Source organism: Tenrec ecaudatus, chromosome 2 (assembly GCF_050624435.1).
Source record: "Tenrec ecaudatus isolate mTenEca1 chromosome 2, mTenEca1.hap1, whole genome shotgun sequence".
Taxonomy (NCBI): Eukaryota; Metazoa; Chordata; class Mammalia; order Afrosoricida; family Tenrecidae; genus Tenrec; species Tenrec ecaudatus.
Window position 1 is genome coordinate 20,133,740 of NC_134531.1, and position 16,214 is coordinate 20,149,953.

At 39.4% G+C, this 16,214-nt stretch overlaps 1 protein-coding gene across 2 annotated transcripts in view; it reads right to left on the reverse strand.

Annotated features, from left to right (window-relative positions):
• The window catches only part of CDH12 (cadherin 12), a 344,128-nt gene that overhangs the window by 87,663 nt on the left and 240,251 nt on the right, over window positions 1–16,214 (reverse strand). For both annotated transcript variants that reach the window (XM_075542993.1, XM_075542992.1), the window contains one exon: window positions 13,807–13,974. In XM_075542993.1, the coding sequence (XP_075399108.1) occupies window positions 13,807–13,974 (168 nt within the window). The remainder of the gene's footprint in view (window positions 1–13,806; window positions 13,975–16,214) is intronic.

Sequence of the window (16,214 nt, forward strand, 5' to 3'; positions counted from 1 at the left end):
TGCTCTCGGCTCAGCAACCCCATGGGACCCAGCAGAACTGCTGCGGAGGCTTCCTGAGACTGTCCATCTTGTAGCAGTCTCCTTCCTTTGTCTCCCTCCCGCAGAGAGCTGATGCGTTTGGACTGCATAGCACTTGGCTACCACCTTTAGCCACAGTGCCACTAGACTCCAGCTGTCCCTGAAGCCCTTTCTCTCTCTAGCTTATGTTTTATCTTGCATTCTTACATTAACTGGGAATTATAATTATTTTTTTCAAAAGAGGAATACTTTAGGAAAGATATATCTCTAGTTACAGATAGAGGTGTAGGGCTATGGCAATAAAGGAAAAAGGGCAGAGGAAGACATTGTAAAGAAAATGAGAAAGGGGCAGTATACATATGTGTGCATGTCTGTACATATGTATGTATACACATGTGTGCACACACATATTTGTATACAGGGGGAGTACCCAAAGAAAACCGGATTTTTTTCAAAGCTTGTATTTAATATATATTTTTTTTACAAAATAACCATATTGCCTACAAAGTACTCTCCACTACAATAAATACATTTGTCTGATCTGATAATCCATTCTTGGAAACATTTTTCAAACTCATATGGCTGAAAGTATCTCTTTTGTTTTTTTCTCCTCTTCTACATCATTAAATTGATGAACGTTCATGCCCTTCATCATTTTTGGAAACAAAAATACATCACACTGAGCCAGGTCAGGAGAGTAAGTTGCATGGGAAAAGAGAGGCATGTGTTTTTTTGCCCCAAACTTGCATCCTGAGAGGGCTGCATGAACAGTTGCATTGTCATGGCAGCGAAACCAGTCCCCATCTGCCACACACTGGGCCTTCTTTTGGTCACAGGCTGTTATGCAATCTTTTCAGAACCTCTAAATAGAAAGCTTAATTAAGAGTCTGACTTGGTGGAACATAGTCCAAGTATAACATCCCCCTCATATTAAAAAAGAAAATAGCATCACCTTGATCTTTGATTTCACTCGATGAGCTTTATCTGGGCAAGGTGGCGATGGAGTTTTCTACTGGCTTGACTGATGTTTGGTTTAAGGGTGGTAAGAATAGAACCATGTCTCCTCACTAGTAATGACCTTGGGAAAAATGTATGGGTCACTAACGAGCTGTTCTTTCAAAGAAGTAGATGTTTCCACTAGATGCTGTTTTTCCTGGTCAGTCAGAAATCTTCCATTTAAATTCATTAAACTGAGCTCCAAGATAATCCAGATAATTTTCCCATATCTTCAGTGTTGTGTTGTTGGTCGTCAGACACAAGAGCACGAATTTTGTCAACATTTTCATCCATTGGGGAAGTTGATGGACATCCAGAATGAGGTTTATCATCAATTAACATTTCACCTTTTTTGAAATGAGAAAACCATTCATACACATGAGTTTTTCCCAAAGCGCTGTCCCTGTAGGCTGTGCAGCATCACAATAGTTTCTGTGGCATCTTTCCCAAGTAGGAAACAAAATTTTACAGTCTCATGCAAGCCTCTTAAATCAGTCATCACTAAAACAAGGTTAAAACGAAACTGCTTTTATGAAAAAAAATTCATCGTGACTGCAGAGAACCTTCCCAGGTGATGAAATTGGGTGCACTAACTAAGAGCGAGTTGCTGGATGCTTGCGTTGTGGGGAAAAATGTGTACTACAAAAGCTCCATCCAGCAGAGCTTTTTACATGGCAGGGTAGATGGGTAATGCCTCATGTATACACGTGTATGCATATGTGTATACATACATACATACATTCATACCATGGGACTTCAAAGAGCCATGAAAAAATGAGTAAGAGTAAAATATTTTTCCTGAACTTGTTGAAACCCTATAACGTATGCCTTTATGACTATATGCCCTTATTCTTAGGGTTGTCAAGGCTGTTATTTTGAATAATGTTTCCAGAAGCACATTATATGTTATTCATATCAGCAATATAATTTTTCATTCAAATAGGATCTTTTAAAAAATTAAAAGAAAGTTGTGCTATTATTGTTAGTTGCCATCAAGTAGAGTCTGACTCAGGACGACTGCCTGTGCGCAGAGCAGACAAGCTTTCGGTTTCAAGGATGTGATCTACTTTAGCTGCCACTAGGTGGGTGCAATCCATCAACATTTTGACAAGTGAGTGCTTAACCATTTACTCCACACATTCATTTGGCCTGACGTTAGGTGCCAGGGAGTTTCCTATGCACAAAAGAAGGAAACACTGCCCATCCTGATCCACCTTAGACTTGTTCTTAATCCTAAATTCACTGATGTATCCACTGGTACCATCCGTCTCATTAAAGGCCTTTCCCTACATTGCAGTCCTGTCTCTTAACAAACATGATGTCCTTCTCCAGGGACTGGTCTCGCCTGAAAATATGCCCACAGTATGTAAGACAAAATCTTGTCATCCAGGCTTCTAAGAGCACTCTGGTTTTACTTCTTCAAATGATAATCAGTTTGTTTTTCTAGCAGACCATGCTATTTTTTATCTTCTTCTCCAGTACCGCAATTCAAATGCATTAATTCTTCTTCAGACCTCCTTATTCAGTGTCCAACTTTAACTAGAAAATGAGGCAATAGAGAATACCCTGGCTTGGGTCAGGCACACCTTAGTACATCCTTGGTCTTCAATACTCTAAGGAGGTCGTGTACAGCAGATTTACTTAATCCAATAAATCATGTGATATCTTGACTGGTGCTTCCGTGAGCATCCATGGTGGATCAAACAAGACAAAATCTTTTACAACATTAGCCCTTTCTCCCTTTATCATGATGGTGCCTGCTGGTCCAGTTATGAGGATTTTGGTCTTCTTGACATTGAGTTGTAATCCATACTTCAGACAATAATCCTTTATTTTCCTCACATGCTTCAGTTCCTCCTCACTTTCAGCAAGCAGGATGTGCCATCTGCATGCTGCAGGTTGTTAATAAGCCTTCATCAATCCTGATGCCATCCCCTTCTTCAGATAAGCCAGCTTCTTGTTATACTCGTGATCACATCATAACATGATGCAGTTCTCCCTTAGGAACATTTGCAACTGGACAATGCTTATGTACAAAAAAATCTTCAAAACAACTCAACATGCTGAGAACTTACTTTGTGAACTTAAGATTTTAGTGAATACACCAGAGGTATGTATGGATCCCAGTCAGATGCCTCTGGGATTCCACGTTGCCTATATCTCCTAAAATCTAGTTCTTGAATCCACCCTAAGCTTCCCATGTGATGCTCTGATTAATATATGTGTGCGTCCTGAGACGTTTTCTCTCTTGTATCTGAGGCTCATTGGGAGGTGAAAGATGGGAAAGCTTCTCAAGGAGGGCATCCTGTACACGGATAAGTATCACTCATTTAGCAATCCTTTGTTCTAACACAGGTAAAATTTGATTCCTTGAATGTCAGTTAGACACTGCTAACGTCCTTAAACCGCTCCTCTAAGGGTTGTTTCATTCAACATATTTGTATATCTATCTCTAAGTTATTTACATATTAAAACATGAATACATATATGCACATAAACTTCATTAGCTGGAGGGTACACATATTTCACCCTTAGTCTTTAATCTACTGCCATCAAGTCGATTCTAGCACTAGACGGGGTTCTTATAACTCTTCATCATTATAGAGGTACACAGCCCATCTTGCAGTCACTAGTGAGTTTGAACTGCTAACCTTGTAGTTAGTAGTCCAACCCCTAGCCCACAGCACCAACATGATTCCTTCGGTTTTAGGCATTAAGATGATAGTATCAGCATTGAAAATTTTAGGAAATATCCTCAACACCAGTTCAATGATCAAATTTGTTCTTTATGTCTTGTGAATGTAATTTAAAATGTAAGCCAAGTTTCTAAATGACCCATAGACCCAGTAGCTCATAAATTCAGCTCTTCTGAGCATCTGCTAATGGGGCCACACCATGCAGCGAGCTCTTCTCCTTTGCCACATGGCAAATAGGACCAAACACATTAAAAAAAAAATTCAGCACCATTTGGAAAAGATCCCAAAGTTCACACTCTCATCAGAAAAAGACAACATGATGTTAATAAGGATGCTAATAGCAATGAGACATGATTTAAAAAACTGGTCAGTGCTTTTCATTTACTTACACCTGCCTCTACAGAGTCTCATGAGAAGCTCGACTTTCCTTGTCGAGGAAAAATCTACAGCTTGTTCTGATCTTGCATTGAAATTATATTCCATTCACTGATAGGCACAAAGATATCCATATCAGACATCTATAAACTTTTTGGAAGATGTATCAGTAAGATGACTGACTCAATATCAATGTTTAATTGTGATTTTTTCCCAAAATACTTAATTTACAGTGATTAGCTTTTTAATGTTCAGTCTCTACTCAGAGATATCTATAGAGAGATACTTTTGCATTAGTGCAAAAAAGTCTCATGATACACAAAATAATTAACACTCTATCTGTATTTAATGAATAATGAAATTTTCTTCTTCCAGAATCAACAATTGCAGCTTCATCGAAGTAAACTAATTTTGGTTTTTAAATTGGGCCCTGTAGACAACCTACATCAGTCTTTACCCAAAAGGCTTATTTAAATTTTAGATTTCTAAGTCCAAAGCTTTATCAACGGAAACAGATCTTCCATGACTTGAGCACAGGATCCCAGGGGATTCTTAAGACAAATACAGTTTGAGAACCAAGGTGAGAATTACTAGTGCATATAACTCAGATGATCGTTTTCATGGTTTATTTTCAGGAAACAGCTATTGCTTATTTATTTTTATTGAAGCGGACAAAAGACTCTCTTGAGAATTAAAGGAGTAAAAGCCAGTTTTATGATGCATCTCACCTTTATTTTCAAAGGATACCAAAGGTTATGACCCTATTTCTATCATCATACCTACAAATTTTAGGAAGCCAGTTAGAACAAGAACATAAATTATTTGTGTAATATATTAATCACTTAAGCCTACAGTTTTATATTTATCCTCTTTTGACATTTACTGCAAGGGTTTATCTTAATGAGTATAACATCAAAAGTCTCTTTTGTCTGATTAAATTTTTGTGGGGGAGTGTTTATATTAACTTAAATTGTCCTATAGAGTATCTACATAATCTGAAACAAAATATAAAGAGCACACAAAACACTGTTTTTAATAATGACATTCGTTCCATACTTGAATCACACCTAGGAAAGAAGCATGCCCCATACAAATCTAGATGGAAAGAAGCTGTCACAGAATGCTGGCAAAGCCTTAACTCCTGGGAATTGCTTTTCAAGGTTTAATAGACCTTCGCATTATGGGAATTAAGTTCTAGCTCCAATGTCACTGTCATCAAGGCAATGCCGACCGATAGGGACCTGCAGGACAGGGTAGAACTGACTCTTGTGCATCTCTGAGACTGTTACTGTTGAAAGGAACATAAAGCCCGGGCTCTCTCCCTCGCAGGGGCTGTGGTTTCAAACCGTGGACCTTACAGTTAATAGCTTTACCGCGACCCTACCGGGGCTCCTATGGGAATTAAAAACTGTGCTAAAATAGATGCTATATTAGTAATAGTGGTACATTTCAGAAACGTAACCCAATATGAATTTGCATCATGAACTTTTAACATATTGTGAACTTTTTATAGAACTATTTACAACCTACACCTGGTCCCAATTAAAGAAAAACTCTGACTAGCATGTTTTCATTAAAACTTCTATATAAATCAGGTGTTATAGAGGCTTATTCTTGGAGACCAAATGAGCTCGCACTACGCTCCTAAATCCAAATATGTGAAACAGACAGAAGTGGTTTTTCTCATTTAAATATTAATGGCATCTCATTACACTTGTTATTTTTGGTCAGCATTCCCTTCTGTGGGAGGCATTTCCATCAAAATAATTGCCACATCTCCTCTTTTCCATCTCGTCATCAAGAAAACCTATTAGAAACAATAAAACTGACAATGTGGCCTTTGATTCACCCTCTTGTCATGGCATGATGAGGGTGCTATGGGTTGCTTGTGATCGGTTGCTATGGGTTACTTGCAAATAGGTAGGTAGCTACTCCCAGCCAGAAGTCCTGGGTGTACTGGGGACTCTGACGGGGCGATGGTTAAAAGGATTGGTCACTCATCAAAGAAGGGTGTGCTAGGAGCTGATTGTGATGGGCTTCTCGGATGTGACTGCTTTCTTGAAGTAAAAGAAAGAGACATGTTTTATTTTCTCAAGGGATTTAATGACCCTAGATATATAAGTATGTAATTTAATACATACATTTTACATGCATGCTGACAGCATACATGTAAACATACAATAAGGCAATTTTTAAAATCTTTTTGAGGCCAATTTCAGTCATGCCGTGAAAATCAAATGCTGAGCCCCTGGAAGTGTGAGAGTGCATGTTTTATATGTTAAATTCTATGACTGCTTAGTTTGATTAGTCTTTAACACCTTGGTTTTGTGTGTTATTTAAGGTTTCTTTCAAGGGAGCGCTAACACATGGCAAACCTACATATTGCGCGGGAGAACTGTAATTCACAGGGCGTTCACTGCTGTGACCGTTTGCAGGACTCGGATCACTGCCTGACCCCCTACGTGGCTACTTGGCGGGTTTGAACCACCAACCTTTCAATTAGTAGATAAGGACTTAATTGTTTACACCTCCCTAGGCAAGCCCCAGTTTTAATTTCTCAGTCACTGCCAGTGCGTCGATTCATAGTCCTAGTGACTCAGTGACGGAGTAGAACAATCCTCTGTGAGCTTCTGAGACTCTTTACGGAGTTAGAAAGCTCTATCTTTCTCCGTTAGAGCGACTGATGGTTTCAAACTGCGGACCTTACTGTTAGCGACCCAAAGCTTAAACACTTAGCTCCCAGGGCTCCTTACTTCTCCACTTAGATGGACACATAGGATGGGTTTAGGAATCCTAGTGGCACAGTTGTTAAGGACATTTCTGCTAACCAAAGGTTTATAGTTAGAAACGACCCGCTGCTTCACAGGAGAAAGATAGAGCAGCCAAACACTGTCAAGATTCACAGCTTTGGGGCAGTTTAAATTTGAGTTAGAATGGACTCAAAAACAATCGCTTTAGCTCTTCTATGGGTTTACCAAGCCATTGCAATCTGGAGGGAAATCATTCTCCAAGTCTAAATCAAGAGGGAGAGGATTTATCGCGAGCTGGGGTCATGTTATGGGAAAAGGCAAGGCTTTTTACTGCGGGAAAGAAGTGCAGTCTCAGAAACCCACAGTGGCAGTTCTACTCTGGCCTAACGGGTCACGATGATTCATAATTTGCTTATTTTCAAATTTTTTCTCTTGGTTTGGGTTCTTGCTGTGTCCAAGGAAATGTTGTATAAGTTCCATATTGTAATGCACTAATTTTTGCTCTGTGCAGCCGGACAATCCCTTAGCTGGACAATGACAGAAGAGTAGTCAGGGGTGGCGTGAAGTTTTCTGTTCCCACACCTGCAGGGAGGTGCCAGAGCAGGACCCCAGAGTCTGTCTGGGACCTACAGCGCCACGAAGGGCAGTGGGCACTGGAGTGTAATGCACCTTTTTAAATTAAGATAAAGTACATCATACCTATCGGATCATTCATGAACCAGTCTAAACTTAGACAGAGAAGAAAATAACATCAGGACCAAAAATCAAAAGAGAAAACAACAAACAAACAAAAGCCCCTCAATTCCTGGCAGCCCAATATATAGATTTTGAGACTGTAAATCTTTATGGGAGCAGACAGGCTCATCTTTCTCACCCAGAGAGGCTGGTGCATATGAACCTCTGGTCTGGGGTTTGAACTCCAGACCTTGCAATTAGCAGCCCAAAGCTTAGCCCACAGCTGTACCAGGACTTTTTAATGAAAGATCAAAATAAAGGAAATGTGTTTTACCTAAACAATATTTTAAAATCTAATGAATATTTATAAACATTTACTCTTGAATTTCAATAATTGCCTTATGAAAAATAATTGTGTTATATTATAAATGAACAATAGCTTGTAGATGTCTGCATTTGTTTTGTGCCTGTGTTTATGTTGGTCTTATATTTTCATGTATAAAATCAAACAAACAAAAATGCTTATTCTGACTTATGGGGATCTCATATCTTAGAAAGGAATACTGAGGTTGATCGGGTCAGCTGGCTAGTATCTTTATTGAAGCAGATCAGTAAGTAGGCCTTTCTCAAGGTCAACAGGGGTGGGTTTGAACCACCAGCCTTGACCACCAACCTAGTCAAGTACAAACATTTGCACTATGTTACCTCTTACACAGTTTTGTGCTTTTATTTGATAGTGTGTGTACCTAGAAGAACAGATATTGTCCTCCTCACACAATCCTAGATATATCGCCAAGATTATAAAACTTTCTGAGATCAGACAGCCTCGTCTTTCTTCCTCAGAGTGCATGGTGGGTATGAACTGCTAACCTCGTAGTTAGCATCTTAATGTTTAGCCCACAATACCACTAGAGATCGTAGTATGTACTATTTTATTGTCTCTCCAGTTTGTTGATAGAAAATTGGAGTTTTGTGATTCTGTAAATATTTACAGGCTTGGAAACTCTATGGGAAAGTTGTGTTTTGTGCTGTAGGGTCTCTGAGAGGAGAGTCACTTAATGGAAAAGGGTCTGGTTTGAGAGTCTTTACAGAATAATATTTTTTAAAAATCTTCAGTGGAATTCCTCTGTATTATAAATGGCTTTCCCATGATATCATTAAATGAGAAAGGAAGATCTAAATACCCCATTATATTTCCTAAAAATTAAATTATTTTAATCCAACTTTGTGTATCAAGTACTTCCACTTAAGTTGATTTGATACTCATTACACAATTGTTATATAGCTGGAAGAGACTGAGTGGGGGAGGCCTATATATATTGTGGAATGTGAATTCTCTCTTTCACTTAGCTGATTTTATTTGTCAATATATAATTTGGAATAGCTTGCTAGATAACTTTATCATTTAAAATCCAAGTAATAGAAGACATCAACATTTTTTCTGTAGTTTATTCCTTTTTAATAATTATATTGGCATATAATTTACATATCATATAATTTAATAGTCCAATCATATTAAAAAGACTTGAGATATCATCACCACAATCAACTTCAGAGTATTTTCTTCTTTCCTATGCTCATAGTTATTAGCTCCTCAGTTTCCCCACCCACCCCTGCTATGCCCTTAGGCAGTTATCAATCCATTAATTACTCTATAGAAATCTATATATGAACTTCTAACCTCGTAGTTACATAAAACACAAACAGGAAGTAAAAGCAAAACATAAACTTAATAAGAAAGCGTAAAGTATAAAACACTTAACTTTAAAATGGGTCAGACAGGAGATCAAATGATCAGGTGTTGCAATTTAACCGAATTACATCTGCCACCATCGACTACCCTTCTCTCTGTCTGATTGCCAGGCTGCTTCCACGCAGGGTCTCTGGTCAGAGGGTCTCATGGAGGGGTAATCAGGGGGGGACACTGCCAATGGATTTTGGGTTTCCACTGTCATCCTGCAAACTGGATGTTCAGAATGTAAGTTCCAATGTCATCCTCTACCTAAATATCTTCAATTGTCATAAATGATAGGTGTTTGTCTAAATAGAACCTATTGAGAAATGTGTATTTTTCTCATATGACTGTAGATAGACGTCTTTTGTTGCCCTGTGTGCACCTTCTATTTCTGTCACAATATCGCTGTGTTTGTGGTACATTTTCTCAGATTTGTGCCAAACATGGACATTAAACACTGACTCCCAGTAAAAATGGAATGTGTGGGGATTCTGAGGTCACTGTCAAAATTACACTTTGGTTATGTCATCTAGTGACTGTTTGACTTTGGGCACGATGCTTAATTTTTTCTTGCCTTGCTCTCTCATTTCCAAAACTATGATTATGCCTTTCATTTGTTAGTCAGATTAAGTGGAAATAAAGGTGCAAATCATCTGTGTAAAGTGTAACCACGAATACTCAATGCCCCGGGAACCACCGTCATATCAAATTGGCAGATGCTTCTGAAATCTCAGGAACCATCCACTTGTCAACAACCACAAAGTCCCAAATCACTTGCACATGTATCAAACACATGCCTGAGCCATTCATGTGTGGGCACCCATGTGCTAATCTGTAACAGAGCTATAGAACAAAGTGGATGGAAACAGAAGGCTAGCAATGTCACCTAAGTGTCTACACCCACATGGATCCTTAATGCAACAAGATTGATAACTGTTCAAGGACTATTATGTGGAAGTATTAACTGAAGTTAGTATCAAGAATGGCTTTAATTTTCTTCATTCATTTCATTCATTTCACTGCATTATTGCTTAACAGACATGAACACATATAGATGGTTATGGGGAATTCCCTCTTAAGTTGCTTGGGCATGAACGTTGTCTTGCCTTTCATATTCTGTCTGTCAAAGGTGAGGCTTACTTTTCCCCCGTTTCCATGGAGGATGCAATTGAAAATGGCAACGACAGTAAAAATGCTTGACTTAAAGGCTCACAGAATGTCAGGGGAAGTAATTTCTGTTCCTTTATACAAAATGCAAAATCCTCTTCATTTTTGTGATTACAAATTATCTCCCATCTGCAATCTAGTGTCTGACACACTATCCCAAACACACACAGGAAAATTCATTTGATCAATGTGACCCAATTGACATATTTCTTCCGCAAATCTTTTGTTGGTTCATTTATGAATTGGGACAATTCAACATGTATTCTTATTTTTCAAAAAATGTTCTAAAAATAGGGCTTGATTGTGTCTGCTGTTTTTAAAATACATAATGTGAAATTGGAATTAACGTGAACTCCAGAATCCCAAAGCTGTCACTTAATGGTGTGATATTGGAGAAATTATTTAATCTCTTTAAGCCTCAGCTCTTTAAAAAGTAAACCGTACAAAACTTGTCTTGTCATGACAAACCTGTGTTAGCATATAGAGGATCTGTAGGTTTCCATGTCCTTTTGCCCACAACTCCTCTGCCTGGTTTGAGCTTATTGTTATTAGTCTGACCTGGATACTCGATAACCATGTGATTAACCCATTCTGATCAAAGGGATTTCCAGGGGTTGATTTATTTTTTATTAATAGATGGCCAGACTGTGGTTCTACCCTTAGTGTGGAAGTGGAGGTTTAGCAATGCCACAGAAGCATCTACACTCGCACGAACCCACAGAGCATCTGGATTCCTAAGTGTGAAGGGATTTCAATGTGGAAGCATTAACTATCTCATCAAGTTACTCTGAAGAAACACTCGTACCTCCACTGATAAGACAGGTCTTTGTGGGACGTTGGTCCCCACGCTCACCCGAGTCTCCCACATCGAAGAGGAAATTCTACCACTGAAGCACTGAAGCACCATTTCACCATATGGGTATGAGAAGGAAGCCTTCGGCCTACAGATTTCCTAAAACACAAACTCATTGCCTTTGAGTCGATTCTGACTCCCAGGGCACCTACGGACATGGTAGAACTGACCCCTGTAGATTTTTGAGACCGCAAATCTTTCAGGAGCAGAGAACCTCATTTTTTCCTGTGGAGTGAGTGATAAGTTTAACCAGGTTCTTAGCAAGTTTTAGCATTTAATAAATCCCAAGCAAGCCTACTATTGTATCATTTTCTCCGTCCATTTAAAAACAAAAAACCCACTCTCACTGAGTCAATCCTAAACCACAATGGCCCTATATGAAGCTTTCTGAGCCTATATTATAATTATTATTATTAACCAGAACAAACAAACTCATCTTTCTCCATGAAATCTCAGTGGCTGGGTTTGAAATGGCAACCTTACATTTAGCAGGCAGACTGCTACTAGGCCTCTTTCTCTTTCTATTTGCAGGTGAACTCTAGACAGGATGTTCCTGTTTGTGAGGAACCTTGTTAAGCTTTCTTGATCCCTCAGCATACTCCAATCACTTTGACCTTGGGCATTTCCTTGAGTGTACATTTCCTTTCTTTCAGGCTACAAGAGTGTTCCTTCACTCATGTTTATAGACCACCTGTCACCCAGTATCCCCCATGGTTGCAACTTTTAACTACGATATTTAATCATGTGTTGTTTCTGAGAATATATATATATATATCTTATATGACAAGTCTCAGTAGGATTATGATACAACCACCTTGTGACTATGTCTTTTTTCTTAAGAGATAATTCACATGTCATGTACCTCCCTAGATCAGTCATATTTGAAGGAGTTGTATGTACATCTTGCCTCTGCCCAAGAAATATTTCCCAGGAATCCGTTTTATAACAAAACCCAAACCAAACAACCAAATAATCAAGCTGCTGCCACTGAGTTGATCTCAATCCATGATGACCTTACATGTACCAGGTAGAACCAAGGATCATAGTGTATTCTTGGCTATAATCCTTATGGAAGATGCCAGCAAGCCTTCCTTTGGTAGCACCAATGGATGGTTTTGAACAAACAACTTTATATTTGCTAGTCCTGTGCAAGGGGCTTCTATATAACCACACATGCCCAAATGGCACCCGGGTTGACCATGCTGCATTACATATACAAGTAACCACTCCGTCTATCTTCCTCAATCAATTATTTCAGTAAGCCACCATGACATCATTTTTAAAGGGGGCTTTTAGAATTAGGAAGATATTCTTTAGCAATATTATATACTAATGTATCAAACACATGGTGTTTCCCCTTTAAAACCTTTATTCACTTTAATTATCTGTTGCCCTCCCTTACCAGGCAAAGAAGGGGAAGCTTTGCTTCAAAACGCACTGTTAGTACTCAGGACCCTATTTTATAGCCGCGGTTTCCCATGTCGATTCCAATGACTACCGTGCAATGGTTCCTAATTGCCAGTTAACCTTTGGCAATTAGACTGTCTCATCACTAAGAAAAAATAATATTTACATAAAAAATACAGGTCTTTGATTTTTCAAAAGAAAATGACAGAGAGGTTCCTGATGTTGTCACTGTGGAAGACCAGAGAGCTAAAGAAATGAAAATCATTATCAGAAGGTCATCACTTATTAAACTCATCAAATCAGTTAGTTTGATTTTAGTTCTTCATGCAAATGCATACCTGGTGATGCCGTCAGCCTCCACATGAACCCACGGGACATTAAGCATCTACATTGTAAGTCCCAGGAGCACTGACATGAACCTTGAGCAAGTACTAGGAAAGGGTTAGGTACTGATTGGTGTTAAATGCAATACCACTGAAGGAAACGAGATGTTACATAAGTGAGAAGGACTCATTTTCAATAAGAGACGCAGAGCTACAGAGAAGGTACAGGTGTGAATCATGTAGTTATCATAGGAACTCTAGCAATTTTCACCTCCTGCAAGACTAAAATGAAATAACCAGTCAGAAGCAATGTAAATAGCATCAAGGTAATATAATTTAAAATTGACGCGAAAGGCATAAAAATGGTTCAGTCCATACAACCATGATCACTGAGGAAAAGCCGGATAAGTCTTAACATAATTGTATGATATATAAAAGATATGGTGGTATATATGTTAGTAATATGTTGGCAAAAATGAAATATACATGTGAACATGCGCCTTTAAATACTACGACATTAGATCAAATCCCAAATCCCAAGCTATACCATGTCTATGCTTTGGTGCAATAGTAGCTGGCATGGCGCCATGGTTTAATTGTTGGCACGTTTCTATTACTCTTTATTACAATAGCACTGCACGGGATACCGATGGAAATGTTAGAAGTGAGAGCATTTACTCTTTCTCTTCTGCTTCCTGTATAGACCGGAAGTGTCGGAAAAACCAGTACAAGTCCTGTAACATTCAAGGAGGCAGTAAGGGAAAGCAAATAAAGCTGCGCTCATTTAAACGGAAGAACAACGGAAACATACTTTTGGGGAACCGAGGCGGGTTGTCATTGACATCAGTGAGGGTGATATTGACAATCGTGGTTCCAGCTAATCCGCCCAGCTGTCCTCCCATGTCCTTGGCCTGGATGAGCACCTGGTATTGTTCTTTGACTTCCCTGTCCATGTTCGGCAAAGCAGTTCTAATAACGCCTTGGGGTGGGGGAGGGAAGATAACAATAAAACACAATATTACATTATATCTTCCAAAATAAACTTGTATGCTCCTAGAAAACTACCCTACCTGGGTTTGCTAGTAAAAACACCCTTACTAACAGAAATCATATGCTTTTATAAAAGACAAAACAGCCCAAGATCAAACCATGGAAGTCTAATTAAAATATGATAGTAAAATATATGACAGTCATAGGTAGCAATGAAGACTATGGTTAAGGATCCAAGAACAGCCCCCATTCACTGAGTCAATTGAGTGTGAAACATTTATATTGTGGATCCCAAGGGAAGTTGAAAATCAGACGAAGACACACTGAAAGAAACCCTATGTCGGATTTCTCAGTTTTTCTATTTAGTTTTGATTTTCTTTGCAAGCAGTCACCAGTTTCTTTCTTTTGTCTTGTCTTTCATGACCCTCCTCAATTTCGTAGCTCTGGAGAGTTTTGTTTTTTTTTTCACTGAGATTTCTTTGCCATTGAAAAGACCGCATCTCTCTTGTCATTAAGTTATCCTTGCTCCTAGAGTGGGCCATGGCTCTTAGCGACTGACAAGGGGGATCATAGAGTAGAGCTTCTCCAGAGGTTTTACTTTTGTTTGTTTGTTTGTTTGTTTAATATCATTTTATTGGGGGCTCTTATAACAATGCATCAATTGTATCAAGTGTATTTGTACATAGGCTGCTCTCATCATTTACTAAACATTTGCATTCTGTTTGAGCCCTTGGTATCAGCTCCTCTTTTAACCCCCCTCCTCCCCTCCACCCTTCCTCCCCTCGTGACTCCTTGATAAACTATAAATTACTATTAATTTCATCTTACACTGACCACTGTCTCCGTTCCCTCGCGGTTTCTTCCCCCCACCTCTCCCCGTCTTCCCCCTATCCTACTGCCCCCTATCCTACTGCTTCTACTCCCATTTCTGTTCCTCAGGGGTTTCTCTGACCTGGATTCCGTGTGTCCTGAACTCTTATCTGCACATGTGTACTTGCTCCGGCCTAGCCCACGATGAAAGGCAGGACTGAGGTCATGACAGAAGGAACCAAAGAAATATGTGGGTTTAACCAGTGCTATGCTGCACGCTGCTTGACCCATCCCTTCCTTGAGACCCTTCTGTGAGGGGATGTCCTGTTGTCGATAGATGGGTTTGGGGTCTCTGCACCAACACCCCATTTCTGATGCCTGTTACCTGATCCTGTTGACATCTCATGATCACACGGGCTAGTGTGCTTTTTCCATGTGGCCTTTTGGCTTCTCTGTTTGAAGTTTGTTGGTTTAACTTCAAGCCTTTAAGACCCCAGACACTACATCTTTAGACAGCTGGGCACCATCCACTTTCTTCACCACATTTTCTCATGTACCCATTTTGTCTTCAGTGATCATATTGGGAGAGTGAGCATCACAGAATGCCAGGTTATTAGAACAAAGTGTTCTTGCGTTGAGGGAGGGCTTGAACACAGGCCTAAAATCCATCCACTTCCTCAACGTAGTTCCATGTAAATATATGTACCTATGTCAATACCTCTATTTTTATGAATTAATATATTTACATAAATGCACACTTATGTTGATACCTCTATCCATAGCTTTGCTTCCAAAGCTTTCCTCTGTTTCCTTCTACCTTCCTCCCCAGAGTTTTTACTTGGTTGCACTTCTCCTCAGAAGTGGAATGTCAGGTTTTTCTTCTACAAAAAAATCAAAACCAAACTCACTACCAACGAGTCAGTTCTGACTCATAGTAACTCTGTAGGGCAGAGTAGAACTTCCCTGTGGATTTTTATCGGTACAGGAAGCGTTGTCTTTTTGCTGTGGGAAGGCTAGTGGGTTTGAACTGCTGACATTGCATTTGCCACCCACCTTGTAATCACTAGACCCCAAGAGCTCCGTGTCGAACTAGCAGTGATCTTTTAGGCCCAGAAGCCCTGGTGGCATAGCAGGTAATTCGTCGTGTGCTAACCCTAATGCCAGCCCTTCAGCACCACCACAGCCTGGGGCAGAAGGACGAGGGAAGCACAGTTACAGTCTCGGGAATCCACTGGCACCATTAGCACCTGTCCTGATAGTGTTGCTATGAATTGTAATTGACTTGGTGATAGTGAGTTTTGGTTTAAACTTTTACTTTAATAATTTTCTGACATCTAGTCACTGCCAACTCACAGTGACCCTAAAGATCAGGGAAGAACTGGCCCTGTGAGTTTCTGTGATTTTGACCTTTTGACTGTA